Below are 27508 nucleotides of genomic sequence, written 5' to 3'. Positions count from 1 at the left end.
CTGTGGTAAAGGGGAAAAAAAGATCAATGGAACAGAATTCAGAGTTCAGAAAAAAACCTTCTATTTATGGTCAAAAATTAATGTAATTAATTTATGACAAGGAAACCAAGATAATCCAAGCTGGACAAAGGGAAAAAAGATGGACAAAAACAAGTGCTGATAAGAATATGGTGAGACTGGAATCCTTATACACTGCTGAAGAATGTAAAATGGTGCAGCTGCTATGAAAACAGTATGCTCCTGCTGTGCTGTGCTCAGTCATATCTGACCACTTGTGATCCTATAGCCCACCAGGGTCCTCTGTCCATGGGATTTCCCAGGCAAGAATACTGGAGTGGGTTGCCATTTCTTCCTCCAGGGGATCTTCCCAACCCAGGGATCAAACCCGAGTCTCCTGTGTTACAGGAGGATTCTTTACCACTGAGTCATCAGAAAAGCCCACAAAACAGTAAGGCCATGCCTCAAAAAATTAAACTTAGTTCTCATATAATCCAGCAATTCCATTCCTAAGCATATACTTAAGGTGAATAAAAACATAGATTCACACAAAAAAACATACATGAATAGTCACAGCATCATAATTCATTACAGCCAAAAAAACAGAAATAAAAAATCAAAGTCCTCATCAACTGAAGAGTAGATCAAACAAAAAGTGGTACCCACAAACAATGAGGTATCATTCAGCCTTAAAACAAAATGAAAAAAAGACATGTTACAACACGGATGGCCCTTGAAAACATTATGCTAAGTCAGAGAAGTCAGATACAAAAGACTTCATGTTGTGTGACTCCATTTATATGAAAAGTCCAGAAGAAGCAAATCCATACAGACAAAATAGATAAGCAATTACCAGGATATAAGGGGAAGATGGGAAGTAAGGGTTCCTGGGTATGGAGTTTATGGGGAGAGTAAATGCAGCTCTTTGCCCCTTTCCTGTCTGCCCATCTATTGTCCTCTAACCTTAAAAGAACCTAATTATAGGAATGAGATCATGAGGCAATTTAATCCAACTTCTGACTCTTCCTCTCCTGAATGCACACCTTGCCTTGCTGATTCTTTTCTTAGATAAAAAGAAGAATGAAGAATTAAGCAGTTGAAAAAACTGACTAGCTCTCTACTTCCAATCCCTGGAGGAGGGTAAGGGCAGTATTCCCACCTGGAGAATCCTCATGGACAGAGGAGCCTGGCGGGCTACAGTCCATGGGGTAGCAAAGAGTCAACTGAGCGACTAAAGCAAGCTACTTCCAATGGCGCCCCCAAGCAATCCTTGATCACTTGGGCAAGATAACTGATAAATCTGAAGGGAGAGGCACCCAATCTGCATGCTGTGAGAATGATGCAGAACCCAACCTCCTGCCTCAATTCACTGAGATTCTCCACGCAACACCCGCATTTTTCCCTTTAAAAAAACTGTCACAGCTGAGCACATGCCTTTGGCTTGGTTTTTGGACACAAGTCCACCAATTCCTCAAACTGCTGGCTTTCCCGATTAAAGCCATCTTTTCCTTCTACTGACAATTGCCTCTCAAATTATTGGCTTTTAAGCAGTGAGCAGCCAAACCTAAGTTCAATAATAAGAGGAATGATAAAAATGTCCTAGACTTGGATAATGGTGAATGTCACAAAACCCTGTAATAAAAAACTGATGAACTGTACATTTTGGGGGGGGGGAAAAGCATGCTGTGAGAAAAAATTATGACCAATTTCTTCACTGCAAAGTAAACATGTACTACTGGTTAAGGAAAGAAAATGAAGAGATGCATTAACAGAAGTGAAGGCAGAAATTAACATAATAAAAAGACAGACACCACTCTTATGGCAGAAAGCGAAGAGGAACTAAAGAGCCTCTTGCTGAAAGTCAAAGAGGAGAGTGAAAAAGTTGGCTTAAAACTCAACATTCAAATCACTAAGATCATGGCATCTGATCTCATCACTTCCTGGCAAGTAGATGGGGAAACAACGGAAACAGTGACAGACTTTATTTTCCTGGGCTCCAAAATCACTGCAGATGGTGACTGCAGCCATGAAATTAAAAGACGTTTGCTCCTTGGAAGACAGTTATGACCAACCTAGAGAGCATATTAAAAAGCAGAGACATTACTTTGCCGATTAAGGTCCGTCTAGTCACAGTAATGGGGTTTTTCCAGTAGTCACGTATAGACCTGAGAGTTGGATCATAAACAAGGCTGAGTGCCAAAAAATTGATGCTTTTGAACTGTGGTGTTGGAGAAGACTCTTGAGAGTCCCTCAGACTGCAAGGAGATCCAACCAGTCAATCCTAAAGGAAATCAATTCTGAATATTCATTGGAAGGACTGATGCTAAAGCTGAAGCTCCAATACTTTGGCCACCTGATACGAAGAACTGACTCATTGGAAAAGGCCCTGATGCTGGGAAAGATTAAAGGCAGGAGAAGAAGGGGATGAGAGAGGATGAGATGGTTAGATGGCATCACCAACTCGATGGATATGAGTTTGAGCAAGCTCCAGGAGATGGTGAAGGACAGGGAAGCCTGGCATTCTACAGTCCATGGGGTCACAAAGACTCAGACACGACTGACTGACTGAGCAACAACAATAAGATGAAATAAATCTAAGAATTAGGTCTCTGAAGAGATGAATAAAATGGACAAGCTTCTAGCAAGTCAAGGGAAAAAATAAGAAAACACAAATAAGCAATGATATAACAAAAAGTTAACATCCCATATGCAGAGGGAGTTTTTAAAATTTAAAGGAACAGAGTAAATGACTTTATGCCAATACATTTATCTAATAAAATGAATTTGCTAGGAAAATTAATTATGAAAATTGATATAAGAAGCAAAAGAAATATGAGGACACCAGTAAACACACAGAAATGAAAAAGGCTGTTAAAAGTTTTATTCCCTGAAGAATTACTCAATAGTTTTATAGATGAATTTCATTATACTTTTAACAGATGTCATGTTAAAATAATTTCTCAGCATAGAAAAGAACAAAGGCTTCTGAATTTATTCTATGAGATTGGCATAAAATCACAACTAAAATATGTTAATGAAAGAATAATGAAACTATAGCTCAATTTTACTTATTTACTACATATTCAAGAATCCTAAGAATTAGCTGGGACTTCCTGGTGGTCCAGTGGTTAAGATTCCACATTTCCACTGCAGGGAGCACAGGTTTGATCCCTGGTTGAAGAACTAAGATCCCAAAGAACAAGGGCATAACTTCATAGTCAGTCCTCCTTATCAGTAATTCAGCATCCAAAGACTCAACCAACTGTGGATTTACTGAAAGCAATCCTTATCAGTAATTCAGCATCCAAAGACTCAACCAACTGTGGATTTACTGAAAGCAATCTGTGGATAGGAGGACCATACAGTGCAAACCCATGTTGCTCAGAGTCAACCGTGTACTAAAAGATTACAAACCACAACCAAGCAGACAGACTCATTCTAGAATTCCAGGAATGGTCAGTTTTAAATGACGTCATTCTCTGTGTTCATAAAGTAAAAGGGCAAAATATGATTATTTTGACAGATGACAAACAAGCATTTGATATCATTCTATCCAACTTCTTGACTTAGAAAAACTCTTAGTAAGTAGTGTTGACGGAAAAAAAAAGTACAACCTAAAAGTTGAGAATTATATTTTATTGGGCAGAGTTTCTGAGGACTTCTGAGGGACTACTCTGAAGTCAAGGGAGGAAAAATATAAGGGTTTTTGCAACAAACATCAGGTAACTGGAACATCAAAAGATGACAGTTAATTAAAAAAACACAAGATATCGCAAGTTAATGAATTCAGCACTTTTCTACATATGGGAAGATGCAAGAGTCTGAGCTCACTGAAATCATTCCTTTAATATGCACTTCAGCAATCTCAGGGCTTCCTGATAGCTCAGTTGGTAAAGAATCCATCTGCAATGCAGGAGACCCTGGTTCGATTCCTGGGTCAGGAAGATCCACTGGAGAAGGGACAGGCTACCCACTCCAGTACTCTGGCTTGAAGAATTCCATGGTCTGTATAGTCCATGGGGTTGCCAAGAGTCGGACACGGCTAAGCAACTTTCACTTCACTTCACTTAGCAAGCTAGGGCCAGTATCCTGTTCTTTCTCATTCACAGTTCCTTTAAGATTCTCCCATTCTGAGTTCCCTCAGGAAGGTGTAGTGGCCTGAAGGCTGTAACAGCCTTTGTTTACTGCTACGGCACACATTTTTCATTCACAACAGGAAAAGAAGTACTCGGAGAAATGGTGGAAGTCACAGGTTCTAAGGTTCAAATTCTTGGCTCTGCACTTACCACTGTGAAACTCCAGGAACCTTTAATGCCCTGTGCCTCAGTTTCCTTTTCTGTAAGGTGCGGATGAAAATAACTTGCCTCACAGAGTTATTGTTGGGATTAAATGAGTTAATACATATGACTTAGACTACTTAGAATAGTATCTGTTAAATAATAAACACTTCATAAATGTTAACCATTATCGCGGTTAGGAAAAGGGTATCTTTTTCAACTCTATAAAAACTACCTTTTGAAACATATAGCAAAATTTGAACTTAATGAGATAAAAACTAAGGAATTCCTAAACAGAGTTTAAAACATTACAAAAATTCTCTAACTGCTATTAGTTAACATCATTCCAAGATCCCAGCCTAGACAATACAATATGAAAAGTAAATAAGCAGAAAAGGAGTGGATAAGCTATGACTTTTGCTGATGATATGACTATATACTTAGGAAATTCAATATAATTGAGTAAAAAACTTAGACTTTAAAAAACTCACTAAGTGGCCTAAACACAAAATAAACATATAGAAACCAACAGTCTTCCTATAACCAATAACCAACAGTTAGAAAATATTATGGAAGGAAAAAGAGATCCTATCACAATAGCAACCTAAATTATAATGTATCTAGAAACTAGTATTAACAAGACATATACAGAACTTATATGAGGAAAACTAAAACTCTGAGGAAATATATGTCTGTAACAGAAAATTACTTTTAGTTGCTCAGTTGTGTCTGACTCTGTTACCCCATGGACTGTAACCCACCAGGCTCCTCTGAAAAATGGAATTCTCCAGGGAAGAATACTGGAGTGGGTAGTCATTCCTTTCTCCAGGGGATCTTCCCGACCCATGGATCAAACCCAGGTCTCCTGCACTGCGGGTGGACGCTTTACCATCTGAACCACCAGGGATGGCTTGAATACATGGAAACACCACATTACTCAATTTGAATGCTTTAATACTTAAAAGATGTCAATTCCTCAAATTAAATGTTAATTAATGCATTAAATGTAACATAATTCCAGTCAAAATGTTTTTCTGGAAAAGTAAACATGTAAGAACCATCAAAGACATCTTGAAAACAAAAGGAAGGCAAACATATCACGGCATTATAAACTATACAACTACAGTGGTTAAGAAAAAGGAATGTGGGTCTGGTAGACAACGGAACAAACACTTAGCTTAACAACACCAAACTGCTGTTTTGTATGTTTTAAAAAAGTGTCCCACTGGCAATTTCACCTGGTCCAACTGTATGAATGAATTTAAAAACAGAACGATGTAAATATGAGACTTTGGTCTATAATATAAAAAATGAATTTCATTTTGTTGAACAGAAGAGACTCTTCAAAAAACAGGTTTCATTTTGGTGGGTGGGTTGGGCAGGGTGGTCACTGAATTTACACACTGTCATGGAAAACAAGTTACATATGGAATAATGAACTAAATGTAAAAAAGTTAAAAAATAAGAAACAGAACCAAGAAAGTTAAGTGTTATTTTAGAGCTGAAAATGCCTTCAAATTAAAACATTAAACCCTCAAAGAATGAATACTATTAATAGATGTTGAAAATAAAAAATTTAAAACTTAATGTTTAGCAGAAAACAAAAACAAATGACAACAAGGGAAGTATCTGAAGAAATATGTAACAAAAGTTTTCTGCAAAAGTCCATCCAAAAAGCTTTACTTCTTTTGGTTTAAAATTGTTATTTCCTTGACAACTAGATAAGGTTGAGTATCTTTTAATACATTTATCATCCTTTGGTATTTCTTCTTACCTTAATAACTTAATCATAACCTTTACTCATTTTTCTACTAAATTATCACCTCTATTCAAAAGATTTCTATGTATTTGGCAATTACCCCATCCTAGTCATCTCTGCTATATTATTGCCATCAGTATCCAGCATTAATATATCTCATTTTAATAAACACACATATGGAAAACTCAGAAGCAAACCCTCACATACATGATTAACACAAGTACCCATCAAAACAAACGCACAGTGGAATATTATGCATTCATAAAAGAGAAGAAAATGTTGACATACGCTAGAACACTGATGAACCTTGAGAAGCGTATGCTAAGTGAAATAAGCCAACCACAAATAAAATAAGTTTCCACTTATATGAGGTACCCAGAGTAATCAAATTCATAGACGGGTGCCAGGGGATCGAGAGAGAAAGAAGAGACAGCAATTGTTTAATAGATATGGAGACAGTTTTGCAAGATAAAAAGAAAGTTCTGTGGGTGGATGTTGGCATTGGTAGCACAACAATATGCATGTAATATTCAATGCCATTGATAACTACACTTAAAAAGGTTAAGACAGTAAATTTTAATAAAATGTGGTAAAATTTATCATGATTAAAATAATTTGTTTTTTAACTAAACACAGAATTACAATATGAATCAGCAATCACACTCTAGGTAAATACCCTTCAAAAAAATGAAAGCAGATACCTGAACAGATGCTGCACATACATGTTCATATCTGCATTATTCATAATAGCCAAAAAGTGGGAAAAATCCATATGTCCATCAAGAGATGAATGGATAAACATACTATAGCATACATATACATAAAAGGGAGTATTACTCAGCCTTAAAAAGAAATGAAATTCTGACACTTGCTACAATATGAAGACTGAAGAAATTATGCTGAAGTGAAATAAGTCAGACACAAAAAGACAAATACTGTATGATTCCACTTATATGAGATATCTAGAATAATCAAGTTCATAGAAACAGAAAGTATAATAGCGGTTACCAGAGAGTATGGGAAACCGGGAACACCGAGTTACTACTCAAAGTATATAAAATTTTAGTTTGGGATGATGAAAAAGTTGAGATGAATGGTGGTTATAGTTGCACAACAGCATAAATGTATCTAATGCCACTGAATTATACAACTAACAATAATTAAGATACGTATATGAAAACTGTCAACAGAATAAATCCTGAAAGTATTTTCACAAGAAAAAAACATTTTATTTTTAAAATTTTGTATCTATGAGAGGATGGATGTTCACTAAACTCATCGTGGTAATCACTTCTTGATGTATGTAAGCCAAATCACTATTCTATGCACCTTAAATTTATACAGTTCTGTAGGTTAATTACATCTCAATAAAACTAGAAGAAAAAAGGAGAGAAAAATGATAAAAATAAAGGAGTCTCTCTTTTTTTCTCAAAAAAAAAAAAGTTGATAGTAAACTTTATGTTATTAATATATATATTTTACCACCAAAAAAATCCAGGTAAAAAAAAAGCAGATAAGTTTAAGAAAAGGAAAACAAGACACAGATGTCAAACTCCTTCCTAATTCCACCACCCCTCCAGGAACCACCCAATTTATGTGACGCTTCTCGAAGGAGCCGAGCAGTCATACTCTGGTTTCCCACCTCATTCACTTCTGCTATACCCCTCCATGGGAATGGTTCCAAAAAGGCACACCCAACCTTCATCTTGATGCCTCTCAATGATAGACAACCACTCCACCTTTTTGGAGATGCAGTAAAAAAATTTTTTTGAGATTTCTTTTGTTGTTCTCTACCTTAATGACTGCTCTTTTCAATTTCCTCTGCTAGCTTCCCTAACAGGCCTTTAAATGTTTAAGTGCCCAGAACCAAAACTTCTCTTTTCCATTTAAACTCCCTTCATACTTGATCCCTGGTTTTAAACATCTGACACTGCTGACTCCCAACTGTTTATATCCAGCTTTGCCTTCATATACTTCAGATTTACGAAAGCATTCAACTGCCTATGAGGTATTTTACTGATCTGGCAGACATCTCAAACCAAACATGTTCAAAAAATTCCTGCCATGATGCCCCTATGGCCCACCATCCCACACCTGCTTCTTCCTATTTAACTTGCATCTCAGTTAATGATACCACCAGTCACTAAGTTGCTTAGACCAAACACTTAAACATCATTCTTAGTTTTTCTCTTTTCCTAAACCCTTTCTTACCAGGTTTGTGGGAAAGAACTGAGCCCTCATGGTTTAAAATATCCACTGTATGTAACAGATGAATTTCTCTCCTGTGTATCTAGAGTAGCACTAGTTATACATCATCCTTGGGAGACTTAAAAAAAGATTGGAACCTCGGTAAAGAAAGGCTGCTAGACTATGAGCAAGTCCACCTACTCAGTGCAGAAACTCCAGAATAAGTCATAGTATTTCATACAAGCTATTGCTATAGGTTGCGAACTGGTCTCACAACTTCCACTCTCAATCCTTTTCAGACCCTCTCCACACAACAAAGCAATCTTTGCTTTAGAAGTATATCAGATCATAATCACCCCTCTGATTTTTATTGTCTAGAGACTTCCCCCCAAGATCAGAATAAAACTCGAACTGCTTACTGAGGTCTTATAAGACCCATGTGATCTAATAGAGAAGTAAACGACAACCCACTCCAGTATTCTTGCCTGGGAAATCCCACAGAGGAGCCCGGCGGGGTTGCAAAGTGCCAAGGCACAACTTAGCGACTGCACCTGATCAAGATCCTGTCTCTCTGATGCATCTCCTGTTACCCTCGCTTCTGCTTAGTTCACCATGTTCAGGCAAACTGGCCTTCCTTCAGCCTTCAGCCATGTAGAGTGAATCCTGATAGTGACTTTGCCTTTTCCGTTCTGTTTACCCTGAAGAATGCTTCCCCCAGACCTCTGCACGGCTCCCACTCCTCAACCTTCAGGTGTCAGTTCAACGCTTGCCTCTTGAGGGACTTTCTTTCACTTGCTCTCCCCACCCCGCTCCTCTGCTGTGGACTTCACAGGACGTTTTATCTACTGAAATAATCTTTACCTGTCTACACATTTTAATGTCCAATTCCTATCACATGAGTAATGAATGCAGGATTCGTGAGAGTAAAGATTTTGTCTTATTTGTTGCCCAGTACAGAATAAGCAATCAAGAAATGTTAACTCTGTTATATAGCAGAAAATATACAAAGTCAGTTTTGGATGGAAGAAAAAGCTGTATGTATTTGTAGTCCTAAGTAACACTGAGGGAGATATTTAAATATTATTATTCTGAAAATAACCTCTCCCCAAGTTTCCCAAATGGCACATGGAGAAATAAAACTAAGCGGATCTTTTTCACTTACAGTTTCGTATGTAACAACTGGCAACTGATGACTTTGCCAAGAGCTCCATTCCCAATTCCTGTAACCTGCTGGAGTTTTCGGTGCCACATGCGGCCAGAGCTGCCTGGTCAGCAGAAAGGAGGCTTGCAGCCATGTCTCCAGAAGCAGCACTGTTGCTTTTTATTTCTGAAAGTGTGTTCTTTATATCAGTTTTACATCGAACTTCAGCCATTTGAGTTTTGAGTCTTTTTAGCATCTTTAAATCAGAGGGAACCCGCCACATTGCCTGCTGCTTCCTTTGGTCTTTATCTTTTCGAGAATATGATGCTGCAGAGAGGAAGTAACAAGTCACATTAACATAGACCTTAACATTCATGAAGCCATTCTGTACTGTGCATATAGGCAAATTAGAGGTGCAAGTAACCTAAAGCTCTTCAGGTGGTACCAACAATAAAAGCATGCATTAGATTCAATTAATGAAAAGACACAAGTATCATAACTCTATTCACACCTACAAAGTTAAAATCTGGGTCACATTTAGTTGTTGTTCAGTCATTCAGTCTTGTCCAACTCTTTGCGACCCCATGGACTGCAGCATGCCAGGTCTCCCTGTCCATCACCAACTCCCAGAGTTTACTCAAACTCATGTCCATCAAGTTGGTGATGCCATCCAACCGTCTCATCCTCTGTCGCCCCGTTCTCCTCCCGCCTTCAATCTTTTCCAGTATCAGGATCTTTTCCAATGAGCCAGCTCTTCCAATCAGGTGGCCAAAGTATTGGAGCTTCAGCTTCAGCATCAGTCCTTCCAACGAATATTCAGGGTTGATTTCCTGTAGGATTGACTGGTTGGATCTCCTTGCAGTCCAAGAGAGTCTCAAGAGTCTTCTCCAACACCACAGCTCAAAAGCATCAATTCTTTGGCACTCAGCTTTCTTTATACTCCAACTCTCACATCCGTACATGACTACTGGAAACCATAGCTCTGACTACACATACCTTTGCTGGCAAAGTGATGTCTTTGCTTTCTAAATACGCTGTCTAGATTTGTCAAAGCTTTACTTCCAAGGAGTATCTTTTAATTTCATGGCTGCAGTCACTGTCTGTACTGATTTTGAAGCCCAAGAAAATAAAATCTGTTTCTACTTTTTGCCTATCTATTTGCAATGAAGTGATGGAATCAGATGCCACGATCTTAGTTATAAGCCAGCTTTGTCACTCTCTTCTATCATCCTCATCAAGGGGCTCTTTAGTGGCTCTTCACTTTCCGTCACTAGAGTGGTGTCATCTGCATATCCATAGTTATTGATGTTTCCCCCAGCAATCTTGATTCCAGCTTGTGAGTCATCCAGTTTGGCAACACACATGAGGTGCTCTGCATGTAAGTTAAATAAGCAGGGTGACAATATACACCCTTGACATACTCTTCCCCAATTTGGAACCAGTCTGTTGTTCCATATCCAGATCTAACTGTTGCTTCCTGACCTGCATACAGGTTTCTCAGGAGGCAGGTAAGGTAACCTGGTATACCTATCTCCTGAAGAACTTTCCACAGTTTGTTGTGATCCACACAGTGAAAGGCTTTAGCCTACTCAATGAACCAGAAGTAGATGTTTTAATGGAATTCTCGTGCTTTTTCTATGATCGAATAGATGTTGGCAATTTGATTTCTGGTTCCCCTGCCTTTGATCTCTGGTTCCAGCCTGTACATCTGGAACTTCTTGGTTCACGTATTGTTGAAGACTACCTTGAAGAATTTTGAGCATTACCGTGCTAGCAAGGGAAATGAGTGCAATTGTGTGGTAGTTTGAGCTTTCTTTGGCATTGCCTTTCTTTGGGATTGGAATGCAAACTGACTTCTTCCAGCCCTGTGGCCTCTGTTGAGTTTTCCACATTTGCTGGCACATGGAGTGCAGCACTTTGTCAGCATCATCTTTCAGAATTTGAAATAGCTCAGCTGGAATTCCATCACCTCCACTAGCTTTGTTTGTAGTAATGCTTCCTAAGGCCAACTTGACTTCACATTCCAGGATGTCTGAAACTAGGTGAGTGACCACATCATCGTGGTTATCTGGGTCATTAAGGCCTTTTTTGTATAGATCTGTGTATTCTTACCATCTCCTCTTAATCTCTTCTGCTTCTGTTAGGTCCTTGCCATTTCTGTTCTTCATTTGTGCCCATCTTTGCATAACATTTTCCCTTGGGAGCTCTAATTTTCTTGAAGAGATCTGTAGTCTTTCCCATTCTATTGTTTTTCTCTATTTCTTCACATTATAATAACTCAAATCTGAATTATACATTTAACTCTAAAAATTTTAAAAGCTGCCACACTGCCTGTGCTTTCTTCTTTGTATTTATTCACTTTTCTCAAATTTTCTATACTGAGCTTTTAGTATGCTCACAATTAAAAAAAAAAAAAAACAGAAAAAGCATAAACCTAGAAGCCAAACACTTAGTCAAATATGTTATACATAGTATATAAAATATACAGTCTAACTCATTTTAAAAAGGTGATTTACTGAACTGTTATCCAATGTGGATGCAGCTATTAATTGCCATGCTGCTAAGTCGCTTCAGTAGTGTCCGACTCTGTGCGACCCCAGAGACGGCAGCCCACCAGGCTCCCCCATCCCTGGGATTCTCCAGGCAAGAACACTGGAGTGGGTTGCCATTTCCTTCTCCAATGCATGAAAGTGAAAGTGAAGTCACTCAATCATGTCTGACTCTTGGCAACCCCACGGACTACAGCCCACCAGGCTCCTCCATCCATGGGATCTTCCAGGCAAGAGTACTGGAGTGGGGTGCCATTGCCTTCTCCATTAAGTGCCATGGACTATCATAAATAAATAAAAAAAAATTACTTCCCTGTCAGTGAGTCTTCGCAGTCATTAAACTAACAATACTTTGTTTCTTCTAAGAGAAAGTAGTTGAAGTTGTTTTTAATTTCTTTTCCCCAACTCAAAAATTAAAGACAGAAACGAGCAAGGAAAAACACACAATTTCTATGCAGGAAAGAGAAAGGAACTAGGGATTCTGGAAATCAAAGAACATTATGACTGACTCAAAGCAAGAAGAAATCAAGTTCCTCACCCCTAAAAACACCACCTAAACTCCTTAAGAGGTACCCTAACTAGACAGAGGAACAAGTCCTTTCCTAGCAGGAATGACAGCTGACCCTGCTCACACACTGCAACAACCCATGCCGTAAGAGATGGAGAAGGCAGACACCACAGTGTGTTCAACAGCCACTCCCTCACTTCTACCATGCCCGCAGAACCCAGCCTGTTTCGGTGTTAGGCAGGCCAGCACTGCTCAGGGCAGTGAGAGCTGTCCTTTGCTTGGCCCTAGAGGGTATGAGCCTACGACTGGTCTAAGCTTATTCCTCTTGGAGCATTTAGAGTGGGCACACAACTAAGAATTTCAGCCAAAGTTGGGGGTAGGGGAGAGAGGGCCTCCATTCTGACTGGGAGATTTTATTATGTTGGGGATACAGCTAAAAGTAGAGGAGCCTGAATTCAAACCAAGGAATCTGCCTCCAGAGTCTTAATACTTTGCTCTCCAGCATCACAGGAATAGGTCTTTTACATCCCATCTTTTCTTTCCTGATAGCGACACATTCCTGTGAATAAATGATGCCTGAAACTGTGGCAGTCATCTTAACGTCATGCCAGAACAGGCAAGAAAACTGCAGGAGGACCATCCCTTGCTCTGCCTTTAAATACCTGATGCACATGGAATCACTAACCTCCAGATGGAATATGTATAACAAAGTGCCTTCATTACTGTTAGTTAAGCCACGATTAGCACGATTTTGCTACTTGCAGCTGAAAGCATTCACAATAGACTATTAGGAGAGATTGTAGAAACCCAGGATTTGGTCTCAGATCAACCATTTAATTGCTGTAACTTTCTTTAAATCTTCCAGCTTCTGAGTCCATTTACTTATTTGTGAAATGAAGACAATAATATATATTATAACAGGGCTGTCCTGAGGCTCAGGAGATCCAATGGCTATGAAACCACTGCGCAGCATAGCTCCCATTCAACCCCCTGTCCACCAAAGTATCACAGCAGTTTTTAAAACCCAAATCAGATGTTACATTCCTGCTTAGGATGACCGAGGAAATATCAGCAGAGCACACAGGCCCTGCATGATCTGATGCCACCTCCACTTCCGAGGCTTTCCCCTGCCTCCTGGTGGCTCAGTGCCCCTAGTCCCGCAGCTCCGCCCGGCAGCCATGCTCTGTCCTCACCCTTTTCACACGTTCTCTTCCCTCTGCTCTTGCTGCTAACTCAGACTTACCAGGTCTGATGGGAAATGTCTCCTTCTTCAAGCACCTAAACACACCAATTGCTCCCCTCCTTTCAAATCAATTCTTACCTAATTTTGTAGAGCACATTATATTACAATAAGGAAGACAGACAAGTAGAATGTGAATAACTTAGAGGCTGAGATTACATCTTAGTGATCTATGCATTCTAGGCCATGCAGCCTATGGCACAAAATACTCAAAATGTTTTGCTAAATAAAATCTTTGTGGCTGTCATCTCCCACCCTACATGTACCTGGACTTAAATAAGAAAACCTGTATTAACCCACATGATTTAGTCTACTATTACTAGAAACTGACAAGAATTTTTAAAAGTAAGCCCAAATGGGAAAATACAAAATAGATTTAAACAAACCTCCATTACCTGACAGTCAACAAACAATTACTGAGTTTGTTTCAAATGCTAAGCACTGGGCTAGGCAGGGGGTACAAGAGTGAACAGGGCAAACACCCAGTCTTTGCCCTCACAAAGCTCACAGTCCAGCTGAGAAAAAATGAAAATCCATTCCAGTACTGTGTGGTAAGTGCCAAGACGGGAGACTGTAAAAGTGCTATGGACTCTTGTACCACGGGAACCTGACAAGGATACTCACCGCACTGAGGACGAGAAGCCTTTCTGAATCTGTCAAGTTATAAGGTTAAGAATTGAGAGTCTCATCTATAACACTCACTCGCCTCTTTCGAGAATGACAGTTATCCACAGCTCCTCCTTCAGACTTCAGTGTCCGTCCCTGCCACCCCCCTTCTGGTAATCTAAGCTACTTCAGAGTGCTCTGTTGTTGTTGCTGTTTAGTTACTAAGTTGTGTCCGACTCTTTTGCGACCCCACTGACTGTAGAGCGCCAGGCTCTCTGTCCAAGGGATTTCCTAGGCCAAGAATACTGGAGTGGGCTACCATTTCCTCCTACAGGGGATCTTCTCGATTCAGGGATCAAACTCGCCTCCTGTATTGGTGGGTGAATTCTTTACCACTGAGCCATCTGGAAAGTCCTCTTTACCATATTGCAATTAGTTGCCAAGCCCCATAAACTCTACCTCCACAAGTATAACTCTTTGCTCTAAGTAAACTACTTCTCCACTGCCCAGGTTAATCTGTTCCCTAGAGATTTAAAAGAATTTTTATAATGCCAAAAAATCCTGAAGATCTTACCCCAGCTCCACACGTTATAATGACTGAGAAAATACACAGAAATGTATGACTCTGTCCTCTCATACTGGGAATGACAATAAACATCTACAACTGTATCCTGATTAAATTTTGCTTTCTGATAGTTTTCTTAACACTGCAAGCTTTCTAAAATATAGTTTGAATCAAACTATTCTTAAACTGAAACAATAGTTACCCACTGTTCACTATGAATAAATTCCTCAGGCAAGCCTTTCACAGAACAGATCCAACTTGCCTTTCTATATACCACTGCGCATACCTCAAAATCAGGTTCAGCCACACTATCTGTTGTTCATACCCTGATGCCCCTTATGATGTTCCTTTTATGAAACAGTGCTTAAGAACAAAAACCTAGAGTGAGCCTGACACGTGACAGGTGTTCACTATGAACAACTCCATGCCAACAAATTTGATAACCTAGATGTAACACACCAACTCCTTGAAAGTCAATCTGCCAAACTCACAGAAGAAAAAACAGACTATATGAATAGGCCTGTATATATTAAAGAAATTCAGTCAATAACAATACCTTTCCAAAACAGAAAGCATCTGGCCCAAATCGATCCACTGGTGAATTCTACCAAACATTTAAAGAAGAAATTATAAAGAGGGGATACTTCTTTACTGAATCTATGAGGCCAGCATTATTCAAATATCAAAGTCAGACAGACATTACAAGAAAACTACAGACCAGTATCTCTGACAAACACAGATACCAATAACCCTCAACAAACTATTAGCAGACTGAATTAAACAATATATTTAAAAAACCATACATGACAACCAAATGAGATTTATCCCAGGTATACAAGGCTTGGTCAATATTTGAAAATCATTTAATGTAATCTATTTACATCATATCAATAGATGCCAAAAAAAAAAAGCATTTCACAAAATCCAGCAACCATTCACAATAAAACCTCAGAACAGAGGGGAACTTTCTCAGCCTGATAAAAGAATATCTATGGAAAATTTACAGCTAGTATTATACTTTCTGGTGAGAAACTTAAACGCTTTCCCATCAAGATCAGGGACATCTTTTCACCACTCCTTTCCAATCACTACAGGAAGTTCTCGCTAATGCAATAAGACAAGAAAAGGAAATGAAAGTATACAGATTGAGAAGGAAAGAATACACAAAGAATACAAAATGAACACTAAAATTCAAGCAAGCATTTTAATAAAAAGAAACCTGGATCTTTCTGCAACATTAGCCTTAAATATCCTCTCACAGAAAGGTCATTTTTCACTCGGCTTCCATGACTCTCTTCTCTCTCCTCTCTAAAGGCTCTTCATCTGGCTCATCTTCCACACACGCAATAACAACAGATGTTCACCATAATTATGTTCCATGGCACCCCACTCCAGTACTCTTGCCTGGAAAGTCCCATGGATGGAGGGGCCTGGTGGGCTGCAGTCCATGGGGTTATTAAGAGTCGGACACGACTGAGCGACTTCACTTTCCACTTTCAAGCATTGGAGAAGGAAATGGCAACCCACTCCAGTGTTCTTGCCTGGAGAATCCCAGGGACGGGGGAGCCTGGTGGGCTGCCATCTATGGGGTCACAAAGAGTCAGACACAACTGAAGGGACCTAGCAGCAGCCCTTTTAAAGGATTTCTTGAAACTCATTCTCCTGAAATCTTCAACTCCCTTCATTTTAATTACTCAGCATCACCTCTCAGCAGGTAACTGCCTGTATTTCAGTCTTAATTTTTAGCTATCTGCTGAGCATCTCTACTGTGATATCCCGCTGGTATGTCAAACTCAATATGCTTAAATCCAAACCTTGTTCTTCCTCTCTCTTTCATACCCCATCCCCCTTGTCATCGACTTTTTAATCATTTTGATCTAAAACTCAATTCATTTCATTTATATTATCCATTTTAATAGAAAACTTTCAGAGAACAGAGATCTTATTCTGTTTATGTAGTTTACATTCTTTTCTCTGACAGTGAATTTTTCAAAAACAGGATTTTACTTGTCTATAAAATATGCTATTCCTTGGACAACTGTAATTTTTCAACCATAATTGTATTGTTGGATATTTTCAAAGAACTCTGATTGTTTTCTCCTTGGAATATATTCCTAAAAATGAAGTTACAGGATTAAAGGATAGAGGTATTTTACATCTACTACAAAATTTTCCTTCAAAAAGGTTAGAACAATGTGTATACATCCACTGGAGGTTCAGAACTTGTTTGTTTCACTAAGTCTTTGCAAACAACAATGGTTATAATTTAAGCAAAATCTTTGCTAATAAGTTTCTTTTTTAAGGGTATTTGTTGATTACAAGAACTATGTGTAATTTAAATTTTCTCTTTATAATTTTCTACATTTTAACTTTCTACAATAAAAATGCCTCAGAAAAAAATCATATACAATGTGATAAGTACTGTTTTGTACCAGCATAATACAAAATGTACTTGAATGACAGAAAAAGGCAACTGTTTCTTGACCTGATTGGAGACAGTCTTTCAAATTGAGGACCCAGGCTTTCAGGAAGTATACTTTAGGAACAAAGAGAACTAAATAATCCAAGTTCTGATCTATCTTCCACTAGAGCACCTCTATTTCTCTGTTTTCTACACTGAGGCTCTGCCTTAAACTCTACTTGAAAAGTGAGTTCTGCTGCTATAAAGAAGCATCAAAATCACTATTCTAAATCACTGATTTGATTTGTAAAGTACTACTTTTTTTTTTTTTTAGGAAGGTAGGAAAAATGTTCAGTTTATTTTAGAAAGCTTTCCAACAAAAATGGTTTCAAAGTATGCCATTTAAAAGTAAATGTCTAGCACTTCCCTGGTGGCACAGTGGCTAGGAATCCGCCTGCCAATGCAGAGGACATGGGTTTAACTCCTGGTTTGGGAGGATTCCACGTGCTGTGGAGCAACTGAGCCCGTGTGCCACACTACTGAGCCCGCTTGCTGCAACTACTGAAGCCTGTGTGCCTACAACCTGTGCACCACAACTCGGAAGTAGCCTCCACTCTCTGCAACTAGAAAGTGCCCCTGATGTCCACAACTAGAGAAAGCCTGCGCACAGCAACAAAGATCCAACACAACCGAGTTTTAAAAATAAAATTAACAGGTGTAAGTTTAAAAAAGGGAAAAACCTGTGTCTAAAGTTTAAGAAGTCCACATTTGACTATACTTCTAAATTTGTGTAAGTGTATACATCATATTACAGTAACACAAATGTAATTTCTTTTTAACAAATAATTTTTTAAAAATACTGCTGCTAACTGGTATACATTTTTAGGCTACTGAACATCAAAGCATGAGTAAACCTTCTATTTCTATTTTTAATTAACACACAGTCCCACTTAGACGTCAGGGTACTCATGAGGCCTGCGAAACTTTAAGTCCATTCACAAAGAGGACATGTAATTCACATGGATCAAACCGCCCAGTAGTCACAATCTAAAAGGCAAATCATATAAAAGCCTTCTTACAGGTACTTTGACATTATTTTTGTACAAAATACCTTTGAACAATAACAAAAAACTGATTTAACTGATATATTTTTATAAAACACAACAAAAAATCAATTTGTGACAGAAACATACCATGTTCCAACACTTAAGATATCGGAATTTAAATTTAAGAATTCTTTTGGAGAAGCACAGAAAAAAGGAAAATTACTGTTCATATTTTACCTGTGGGCTGAAGTGAAGCAGGGGGCCGAGGCTGTAAGCCCCACAAATTTTCCATACTGCTCCGGTCCTTAAGGTCCAAGAGATGTATTAAAATTAAAGGATCGATGTCTAATAAACTACTGGTAGCAGCAGAGCACAAGTGTGCTCTTCTTGACATTCTGCTACTGGCACCCACATAGCCATGGTTACCACCTGCAAAAGAAAGAGATACAGAAAATGAAAGCTACATGTAATTGGACAAATTCAACTACACTTAAAAGAAAAAAGTAAACTGGTTAATGTTGTTTGAATACTTGTCTATGGACCTATCTCTTAGGAGCTGGTGTTCATGATGAGAAGCACAAAGAAACCGTATCGCCAGAGAAGTGTACAAAGAACAGTGAATGACCACTGGCCTCATTACTACTCAAAATTCAGGAGTTACCCACAACCCCATCCTGCGTGCATGCTCAGTTATGTCAGACTTTTCATGACTGCATGGACTATAGCCTGCCAGGAGCCTCTGTCCATGAAATTTTTCAGGCAAGAATACTGGATACTGGAGTAGGTTGCTATTTCCTCCTTCAGGGGAATCTTCCTGACCCAGGGATCAAACCCATGTCTCTTGCATCTCCTGCACTGGCAGGTGGACCACTATCGCCACCTGGGAAGCCCCACCCTAAACCCCAGAAATAAAAAGGTGAGAGCATGTACAATATACACAACTGGGGGATAAGGGTTAAGGAAAAGGAGAATGTTTCTTATAACCCAGTGGTCTTGGATGAAAGTCAAGCCCCCTGGTATGACAGATCCCAAGGATCTAGACACCAAAATGGAATCTTCTGCAGGTCTGCTGCTGCTGCTGCTAAGTCACTTCAGTCGTGTCCGACTCTGTGCAACCCCGTAAACGGCAGCCCACCAGGCTCCTGCGTCCATGGGATTCTCCAGGCAAGAGTACTGGAGTGGGTTGCCACTGCCTTCTCCAATGCATTAAAATGAAAAGTGAAAGTGAAGTCGCTCAGTCGTGTCCGACTCTTAGCGACCCCAGGGACTGCACCCTACCAGGCTCCTGCATCCACGGGATTCTCCAGGCAAGAGTACTGGAGTGGGTTGCCATTAAATACTCAGGTCATGACTGTCTGGCAAGACATTTTTTCTAGTTTGATTAAATACTAAAGTACAATTTGAATATTTTAGACTTAACCTATTAATGACTGATACATAATAATGACATCTGAGAACATGGTCATTCTGTATTACCTATATTGAACTTAAAAAGCTCCTTAACCCAAGGAAATCATCTGACTTTTCTCCAGTGCCTAGTACAATGTCTAGGAAGTATTAGGTATGGAAATGTTGGTTAAAACTGACCTCCTTAAATAAAGTTATTAAAATTTATTCTTAAAAAAAACCACAACATTAAAAAATGTTACATGCAAAGTCTTAAAGTAGATAATATAAAAATAACATGAAGGTCCTGATTATTCATGAGGGTGTTTGTAAAGAGATGGAGATGGATAGGGGGTACTTAGGAGAAAAGTTTATTATTCAGAAGCTTCAGGCCAGTTATTTACTTACATGTTTTTCATCTACATTCACATCCTCACGTCCTTACCTTCTATTTGTTTGTCCTTCGTCTTCTAAGGATTATCCCGTTGCCAATTTCTCTTTTACCCTCTGTACACACCACTGCAACTCCTATTTTTCGTTTTTTGCAACTTCTATTTTAAAAAACAGAAAACTATTCCCTCTCCCCCTTGAAACTGTTCCTTAGCTCTTTTCCTTTACTAGGAAGTTCTCAAATCAGGCCGCATAGAAGTCAGCTGGAGGAGTTTTTAAAATGACAGGTTCCTGGCCCTACTCTAGATGTCCTGAATGAGGATACTGGAGGGGGATCCAGGAGTTTTTCAAAAAGCTACTCAGGTGGTTCTGATTATACAGTAAATAGGTTCATCCAGATTATGGTATCGATTGCCCAACTATCTGGTTCTTCAAAAACAAAAGCTGTTTATCTCTCACGTTAAATGGACCTCCAAGCACAGAAATGAGTGTTAATAGTCTTCTATTTTCTAACCACTCTTCCAGGTCACTCACTACTCTCACCAATGAGCAAAACTCCTTTCTGTTGTGGTTCATGTCCTTTGGCTATTCCATCCCTCACAGGTTCCCATCCTTCCACACAGTATCACATTTCATCCAAAGGCATCAGAGATTTTAGCATCTAGTTCAGTTCCCCACTTTAAGAGTTAACACTGCCATTAACCTGCGGAGTGTGTGGAATCTGTCTCATACAGCCTAGTTGCATGAGCACATGCTCAGTTGGTTGAGTCATGTCTGACTGTTTGCAACCCCATGAACTGTAGTCCACCAGGCTCCTCTGTCCAGGGATTATCCTAACCCAGGGATTGAACCCCCATTTCCAGCACCACAGGAGGATTCTTTACTGCTGAGCCACTAGGGAAGTCCATAAAGCCTAGTGAATGATCACAAATTAATAGCACCCCAAGATTCCTCCAAGCCTCCTAAAATTGCTCACTTACTCTCCTCCCCAAAGGTAACTTCCATCCAGAGTAAAACACCATAGATTAGTCTGCCTGTTTCTGAACCTTTTTTAAATGCAATGATACAGCTATATTCTTATATTCTGCTTCTTTGCTCAATATTATATTCATGAGATTCATCTATATTGCTATATATAGCAGCTTATTCATTTTCATTATTTCTGTGCAGCGCTATAAAATATGAATATATACAACTACTTTATTTCTATTAGGAAAGAATTTGGGTTGCTTTTTGCTACTAGAAATAAAGCTACTGAACTTATAAGCAGAAAACTGCTCCTGAACTTCACATGGGAAAAAAAAACTCATAAAAAAAGCAAATGGATGCTCTCTTCCTAAGCCAAGCCAGATTAAGCCTTCTAAAATGTCACACTAATCTATCTGAGCTCTTGATTTTACTACAGTGCTTGTATGTATTAGCAAAAATTTGAGGTCCTACACAGTCTAGACTCAAACTACCTTTCCAGTCTTCTCTAGTTTTTGACACTCTTTACTTTGTTAAAAATTACATTTACTTTTTTAAAATTAAAAACACAAGAAAACAAAACCACCTAAAAAAGAACAATACCGCTCTAAATTATCTTGTAAAACTCAACTGGCAAATACCAGCTCCCTTCTGTCGGAAGTGTAAAAGTCATAGGATGTGTATATTTAGCCTTAGCCTATATACTGCCCAACAGTTTTCTAAAGTAGAGTTATCATTTTCATTCCTACCAGCAAGCTATGAGAGTTTCCATCTCTCCACATGCTTTCAACATTTAGTACTGCCAGTTTAAAAAGTATTAGCCATTACAGTGGGTATTCAATGGTACCATAATGTGGATTTTATCTGGCATTTCCTGAAAAAGAACGAAGAAAAATGAAGAGAGTCTCAGAGACCTATGAAACCCCACCCACCAAGTGTACCAGCATACACGTAATGGGAGTTAGAAAAGAGGAGAAAGAACATTATTCAAAGAAAAATGGGTAAAAATTCCCTACATATAATGAAAACTATTCATGTAAACATCCAAAAAACTCAAGAAACTTCATGTAGGATAAACAAACTCAATAGCACCATAACTTGCATTTCTCTGACAAAAGCAGTATCTTTAAAAATGTGTACTGGTCATCTAGATAGACTCCTTTGTAAAGTGTCTATTCTTGTCTTTTGCCTATTTTTTTAAACTAAAGAGGTTGTCTTGATTTGTAGAAATTCTTTACATATTATGGGTGAATCTTGTAAATCATATTTTAATTAGTTTATTAATTTCAATGAATAAAAACTACAACTCCTATTTTTAAAAATGTTTTTAAAATAATTGTTTATGTTGGGTCTCCGGTGCTGTGAGGGCTTTTCTGGCTGTGGCGAGGAGTCCCTCTCTATTTTGCAGTGCACGGCTTCTAACTGCGGTGGCTTCTCCTGCAGAGCAGGGCTCCAGGCACACGGGCTCAGCAGCTGTGGCACCTGGGCTCGCAGCAGTTGCAGTTCCTGGGCTCTACAGCACAGGTTCCATAGTTGTGGAGCATGGGCTTAGTAATTCGCCAAAGACCAGGCATTGAACCCACGTCTCCTGCATTGGCAGGCGATTCTTTACCACTGAGCCACCAGGGAAGCCCTGATGATGCTTATTTAAAAAAAAAAAACAATGCATATTACTACCCAGACTGCACATCTGTGGTCTTCCAAGCAGCCAGTTACATGGGTCTGGAGATCATAACGTGGGAGTCCCACTGGCCCATCAATATCAGCATGGATCACACTGAATATATTATCCTCTGCTCTGAGACTCACTAGCTTATGGAATGAGGCCCAAACGAGAGACCTTAAGGAATCACCCCCACACCACCACCGACTCCAACCCATCCGGTAAGACACTCCCAAGTCATACAGAGTCTTACTATTTAACATCTCTCAAAAGGTTTCTTCTTCTCTGCCTCTACTATTCTTACCTTATTTTGGGCCCTCAAACTATCCCTCCTGGAATATTGAGGTAGTTTCCTTTCATTTTTTTGGCTACACTGTGCAGCTTGTGGGATCTTAATTTCCCAAGCAGGGGTCAAACCCATCCTCTAATCAGTGAAAGCACGGAGTTCTAACCACTGGACTCCCAGAGAATTTTCACAGTAGTATCCAATCTCATCTCATCCACCTTTAACCCATTTTTCACTATATAGACAAATCTGATCACATTCACTCTTAAAGACCTTTAGTGGTTCCACAGAATAGAAGGCCAAGCTCCTTAGCCAGGCAAATAAGACTTTCCATTACCTGATCTTGTAACGTGATGGACCTGGAGGGTATTATACTAAATGAAATAAGTAAGACAGAGAAAGATAAAGAAATATGACTTCACTTATATGTAATATCTGTATGTAAAATCTAAGAAACAAAACAAATGGACAAACATAACAAAACCAGAAACAGTCATACACAGAAAACAAACAGGCTGTTATCAGAGGGGAGTCGAGTAGAGAAGAGGAAAGGAAAAAAAAAAGGTAACTATGTGAGGCAATGAATGCTAACTGGCTTGATCATGCTGACCATTTCACAATGTGTATTTATCTGAAACCGTCATGCTGTACACCTTAAACATACACAATTTTTGTCAATTACACCTTTTAAAGCTGGGGGAAAAATGAGCAGGAGTCAGCACATGAAGGCCATTGTACACCATATTAATGAGTTTGGATTTCATCCTATAAGTAAATGGAATGAAATAAAGGGTTTTTAAGGAGAGAAGGGATATAATCAGATATTATTTTGAAGGGAATAAAAAGTCACTTCATTCGGAACTCATGCCATGGGAAACAGAATGGATGGGAGCAATAATGGATACAAAGAACCCAAATAGCCTCTCATTCAGGTTGAAAGACATAGGCCTACACCAGAAATGGCAGTGGAATGTGAAGTAACCAATGTATTCACTCACTATCTAGGGGGAAGAATCAACAGATTTTGGTGACAAAGGGAGAGTGGAAGGAGAGGAAAAGGTGAAGAATATATAGCACTACTCATCATCAAGATGGTGGCCATCACTGATGGGTAAGCCTGAAAATGAAAAGGTAATGACTTCTGTTTAGGAGAGCTAAGACTGAAACATCAAAACCAAACCGCTACATTGGTCTGGAAGTCATGAGAAAAATAAAGGCTAGAGACGGAGCGGGGAGTAATCAGCATACAGACAGAACTGACATACAGGTGTGACTGAGATCACCTAGAAATAAAGTGAAAGACAGGAGTACAGTGCAGAAGTGGAAGCTGAAATGCTAAGGAGCAGTATTAAGGAGGTCTTTTGATATTCAAGCATGCTACAGAATATGCCAGTGTTCATACCAAGGGCGATGCAAGTAAAATAGAAGCAGCAAAAAATTAGTTGATAATTGATCTAGCCAAAATCCCCATGCTTAATTGAATAGGTCCAAGAAAACAAAAGAAACACTTACTATTTAAAACTGGTTATCCCAGGAGGGGCCGTGTACTTTGGTAAAAAGCTAGGTTCAAGACGACAACGTGAGGTTCTAGTCTAGCTATACCAACTAAATCTCTGAGCTTTTTCCATATAAACTGAGTTCTCAAAATGTCTTCTGTAACTCAAAGATTCAGTGATTCTATTCAAATTAATCTATAGTTGAGGTAGATATACAAACAAGACTTATGTATCATAAAAAGTAAGTTTGTAATGGTGGATAAGATCATGAGCTTTGGATTCAAATAAACAGAAAACTCTAATTCCTCTTTCATTTACTTAATTGTAAAACGACAACAAGTTGCTTAATTCCTTTACACATCAGTTTCTACAGCTGCAAAAAGAAGATAATATTAAAATCTGCCTCCAAGAATTTTATAGGTAAATGAGATAAGGTACACATTAAGTGCTTTTGCATAGTGCCTGCTATGTAAGAATGCATCAAATTTTAGCTATTACTATTCTAAATACTATTAGTAATATTCCAAAATCCATACATAAAATACAGTCCTTCTAATACCATGAACAATGAAGTGCAATGGCTGCCACATATTAAAATATGATACAGTCAAAGAAGAGGAAAGAGAAGACAGGATGGCTGTGGGGTTTGGCTCCAGTACCTGGAGGTCCTGCTGCAGCTGCATCTTCCATGAGTTCTCCCTCTTCCAATTCCATGTTGTTGTATTCCACATCATTCTCTCCAGACCTAAGAATATACAGAATTCATTTTTCCACATAGTAAGTAAAATTAACATTATCTGTCATATCTCAATGAATTTTACAACAATAGTGTATAGCTTTCTCCTATGAAGTAACAGTATATTTCTAAACAGAAAACTGAGGGGAAAGACTTTTGTAATTATCACATGTATGTACAGTATTATTAATGTTCAATCTACCTTTTTAAAGTACTAAAATAGGTTGGCAACATTTAATTTTCAAAATGGAAAATCTGAGAACCATGTAAGCAGAAGAGATTATAGCTTCAAAGAATTTGTACTTTAATGGTAGTAAATTAGGCTTAAAACTGTACATTTTAAGGTTAACAAGGATGTTCAAATTACTATATATGACTAAAAACTAGTTTCTTAAGATATCATTTCAGAAAAGAGGGTGTTGTTTATCAAAACACAATTATCTTATTTTAAATGACAAAGTACTATATGGAATAGCACAAATCTAGTTCTGGGTATTTAAAGTGAAAGTCACTCAGTCGTGCCTGACTCTTTGCAACCAATGGACTATATGGTCCATGAAATTCTCCAGGCCAAAATACTGGAGTAGGTAGCCTTTCCCTTCTCCAGGGGATCTTCCCAACCCAGGAATCGAACCAGGGTCTCCTGCATTGCTGGTGGATTCTTTACCAGCTGAGCCATCAGGAAGCCCAAAGGAGTCTGAAAATCAACTCCTAGGTTGACAGAATGAGGAGCTCTACAGATCTGCTCTCCAGTAACACCAGTAACACTGTGAACATTATTTTTTAAGGCAATAGTCTATAGACTCTGGAAATGATTCTAAGAGCATATAGCAAATGAAAAACAGTAATGAAATTTGGTAACGACAATGAGTCTGTGGTACGTGAACCAAGAGCAGTGATACAGGAATTCCACTTCTGACTGATGCACCCAAGCATATATAAGGCTCCCATTTCCCACAGCTCCCAGGAGAAGGGCTATATTCCCAAGAGGAACAAGACCCCAGCATTTCTCATCCTGCTTCCAGATACCTGTGGCTAGGCTAAAGTCAGGTATACGTGGCCAAGAGGCAGGGATTCCCTTCTTTCATCCAGACCCAAGGCTCTACCTTTGATGCAGCATGTGAAGAAACTGGGGCCCAGATCACCCTTGCCGCAAGTCACTCATAAAGCAGAAGTTCCAGGCCTCAGAAGACCAACTGAAAAGATCTGAGGCTACAGCCCCCAACTCGCCCACTCCCACTGGCTCAGCTTCTAGAGTGGGAGAAGTAAGCACACCTCTGTCCTCACTCTAGCTTCAGAACTCTGGCTCAGAAATGTTGCCTGTGAGAAGCAGGCTATAAAAACAGAGCCACAGAAAAAGGTATAACACTATTAAGAACATTAAAAAAAAAACAACTCTCAAATGGATTCCAGCAAAAAAGAAAACTAGGAATCCAGCCAAAGATAAGGAGTTACACACCATGGCAGAGTAGAAATTATCCAAGGAACGCAAAGTTGCTTTAGAATCTGAAAATGAACTAATGTAATACACCATATTAACAGAATAAAAAATAAAAGCTACATGATCATCTGAAGAGATGCAGAAAGAGAATTCGAAAAAACCAATACCCTTTCATAATAAAAACACTCAAAAAACCAGATGGGCATCTATGGAAAACTCACAGCTAACATCACATTAAGTGGTGAAAGACTGAACTTTCCCTGTAAGATCAGGAACAAGATAAGAAAGAATGTTTACTCCCACCAATTCTATATGATGTTCTATCCGGTAAACTTAGGGAAAAAAAAAAGAGATAGAAGGCACCCAAATTGGAAAAGAATAAGTAAAACTGTATCTATTTACAGGTATAATATTACACATAGAAAAACCTAAAGAATCCATTAAAAAAAGATTAGAATTCATAAACAAGTTAACAAGGGTGCAGGATACAAAAAATCTGCATTTTCATGTACTTACAAAGAACAACCCACAAAAGAAACTTAAAAAGAAAATTCAATTGCATTTACAATAGCATGAAAAAGAGTAAGATACTGATGAATGATTTCAAAAATGTATAAAACATATACTCTGAAAACTACAAAACACTTGAAATATTAAAAATTTCTGATTGGCAAAAGACCCTGTCAATATGAAAAGATAAGCTAGAGAATGAAAGTTATCTTCAAAGCATGTTCCAAATTCAGCAAAGGACTAGTACCTAATATGCAAGTGAAAGTGAAGTGAAGTTGTTCAGTCGTGCACTCTTTCTGACCCCATGGACTATAACCTACCAGGCTCCTCTGTCCATGGGATTTTCCAGGCAAGAGTA

The 27508-nt window shown here is 38.7% G+C and overlaps 1 protein-coding gene across 4 annotated transcripts in view; it reads right to left on the bottom strand.

The window, feature by feature from the left end:
- TRIM37 (tripartite motif containing 37) overlaps positions 1 to 27508 on the bottom strand; it is a 182233-nt gene that overhangs the window by 65744 nt on the left and 88981 nt on the right. For all 4 annotated transcript variants that reach the window (XM_055577485.1, XM_055577486.1, XM_055577487.1 and 1 more), the window contains 3 exons: positions 25123 to 25208; positions 18514 to 18705; positions 9383 to 9688 (listed from right to left, as the gene is read on the bottom strand). In XM_055577485.1, coding sequence (XP_055433460.1) covers positions 9383 to 9688; positions 18514 to 18705; positions 25123 to 25208 — 584 coding nt within the window. The remainder of the gene's footprint in view (positions 1 to 9382; positions 9689 to 18513; positions 18706 to 25122; positions 25209 to 27508) is intronic.

Source organism: Bubalus kerabau, chromosome 4 (genome assembly GCF_029407905.1).
Source record: "Bubalus kerabau isolate K-KA32 ecotype Philippines breed swamp buffalo chromosome 4, PCC_UOA_SB_1v2, whole genome shotgun sequence".
Lineage (NCBI taxonomy): Eukaryota > Metazoa > Chordata > Mammalia > Artiodactyla > Bovidae > Bubalus > Bubalus kerabau.
This window is presented reverse-complemented; position numbering and strand designations above follow the sequence as displayed.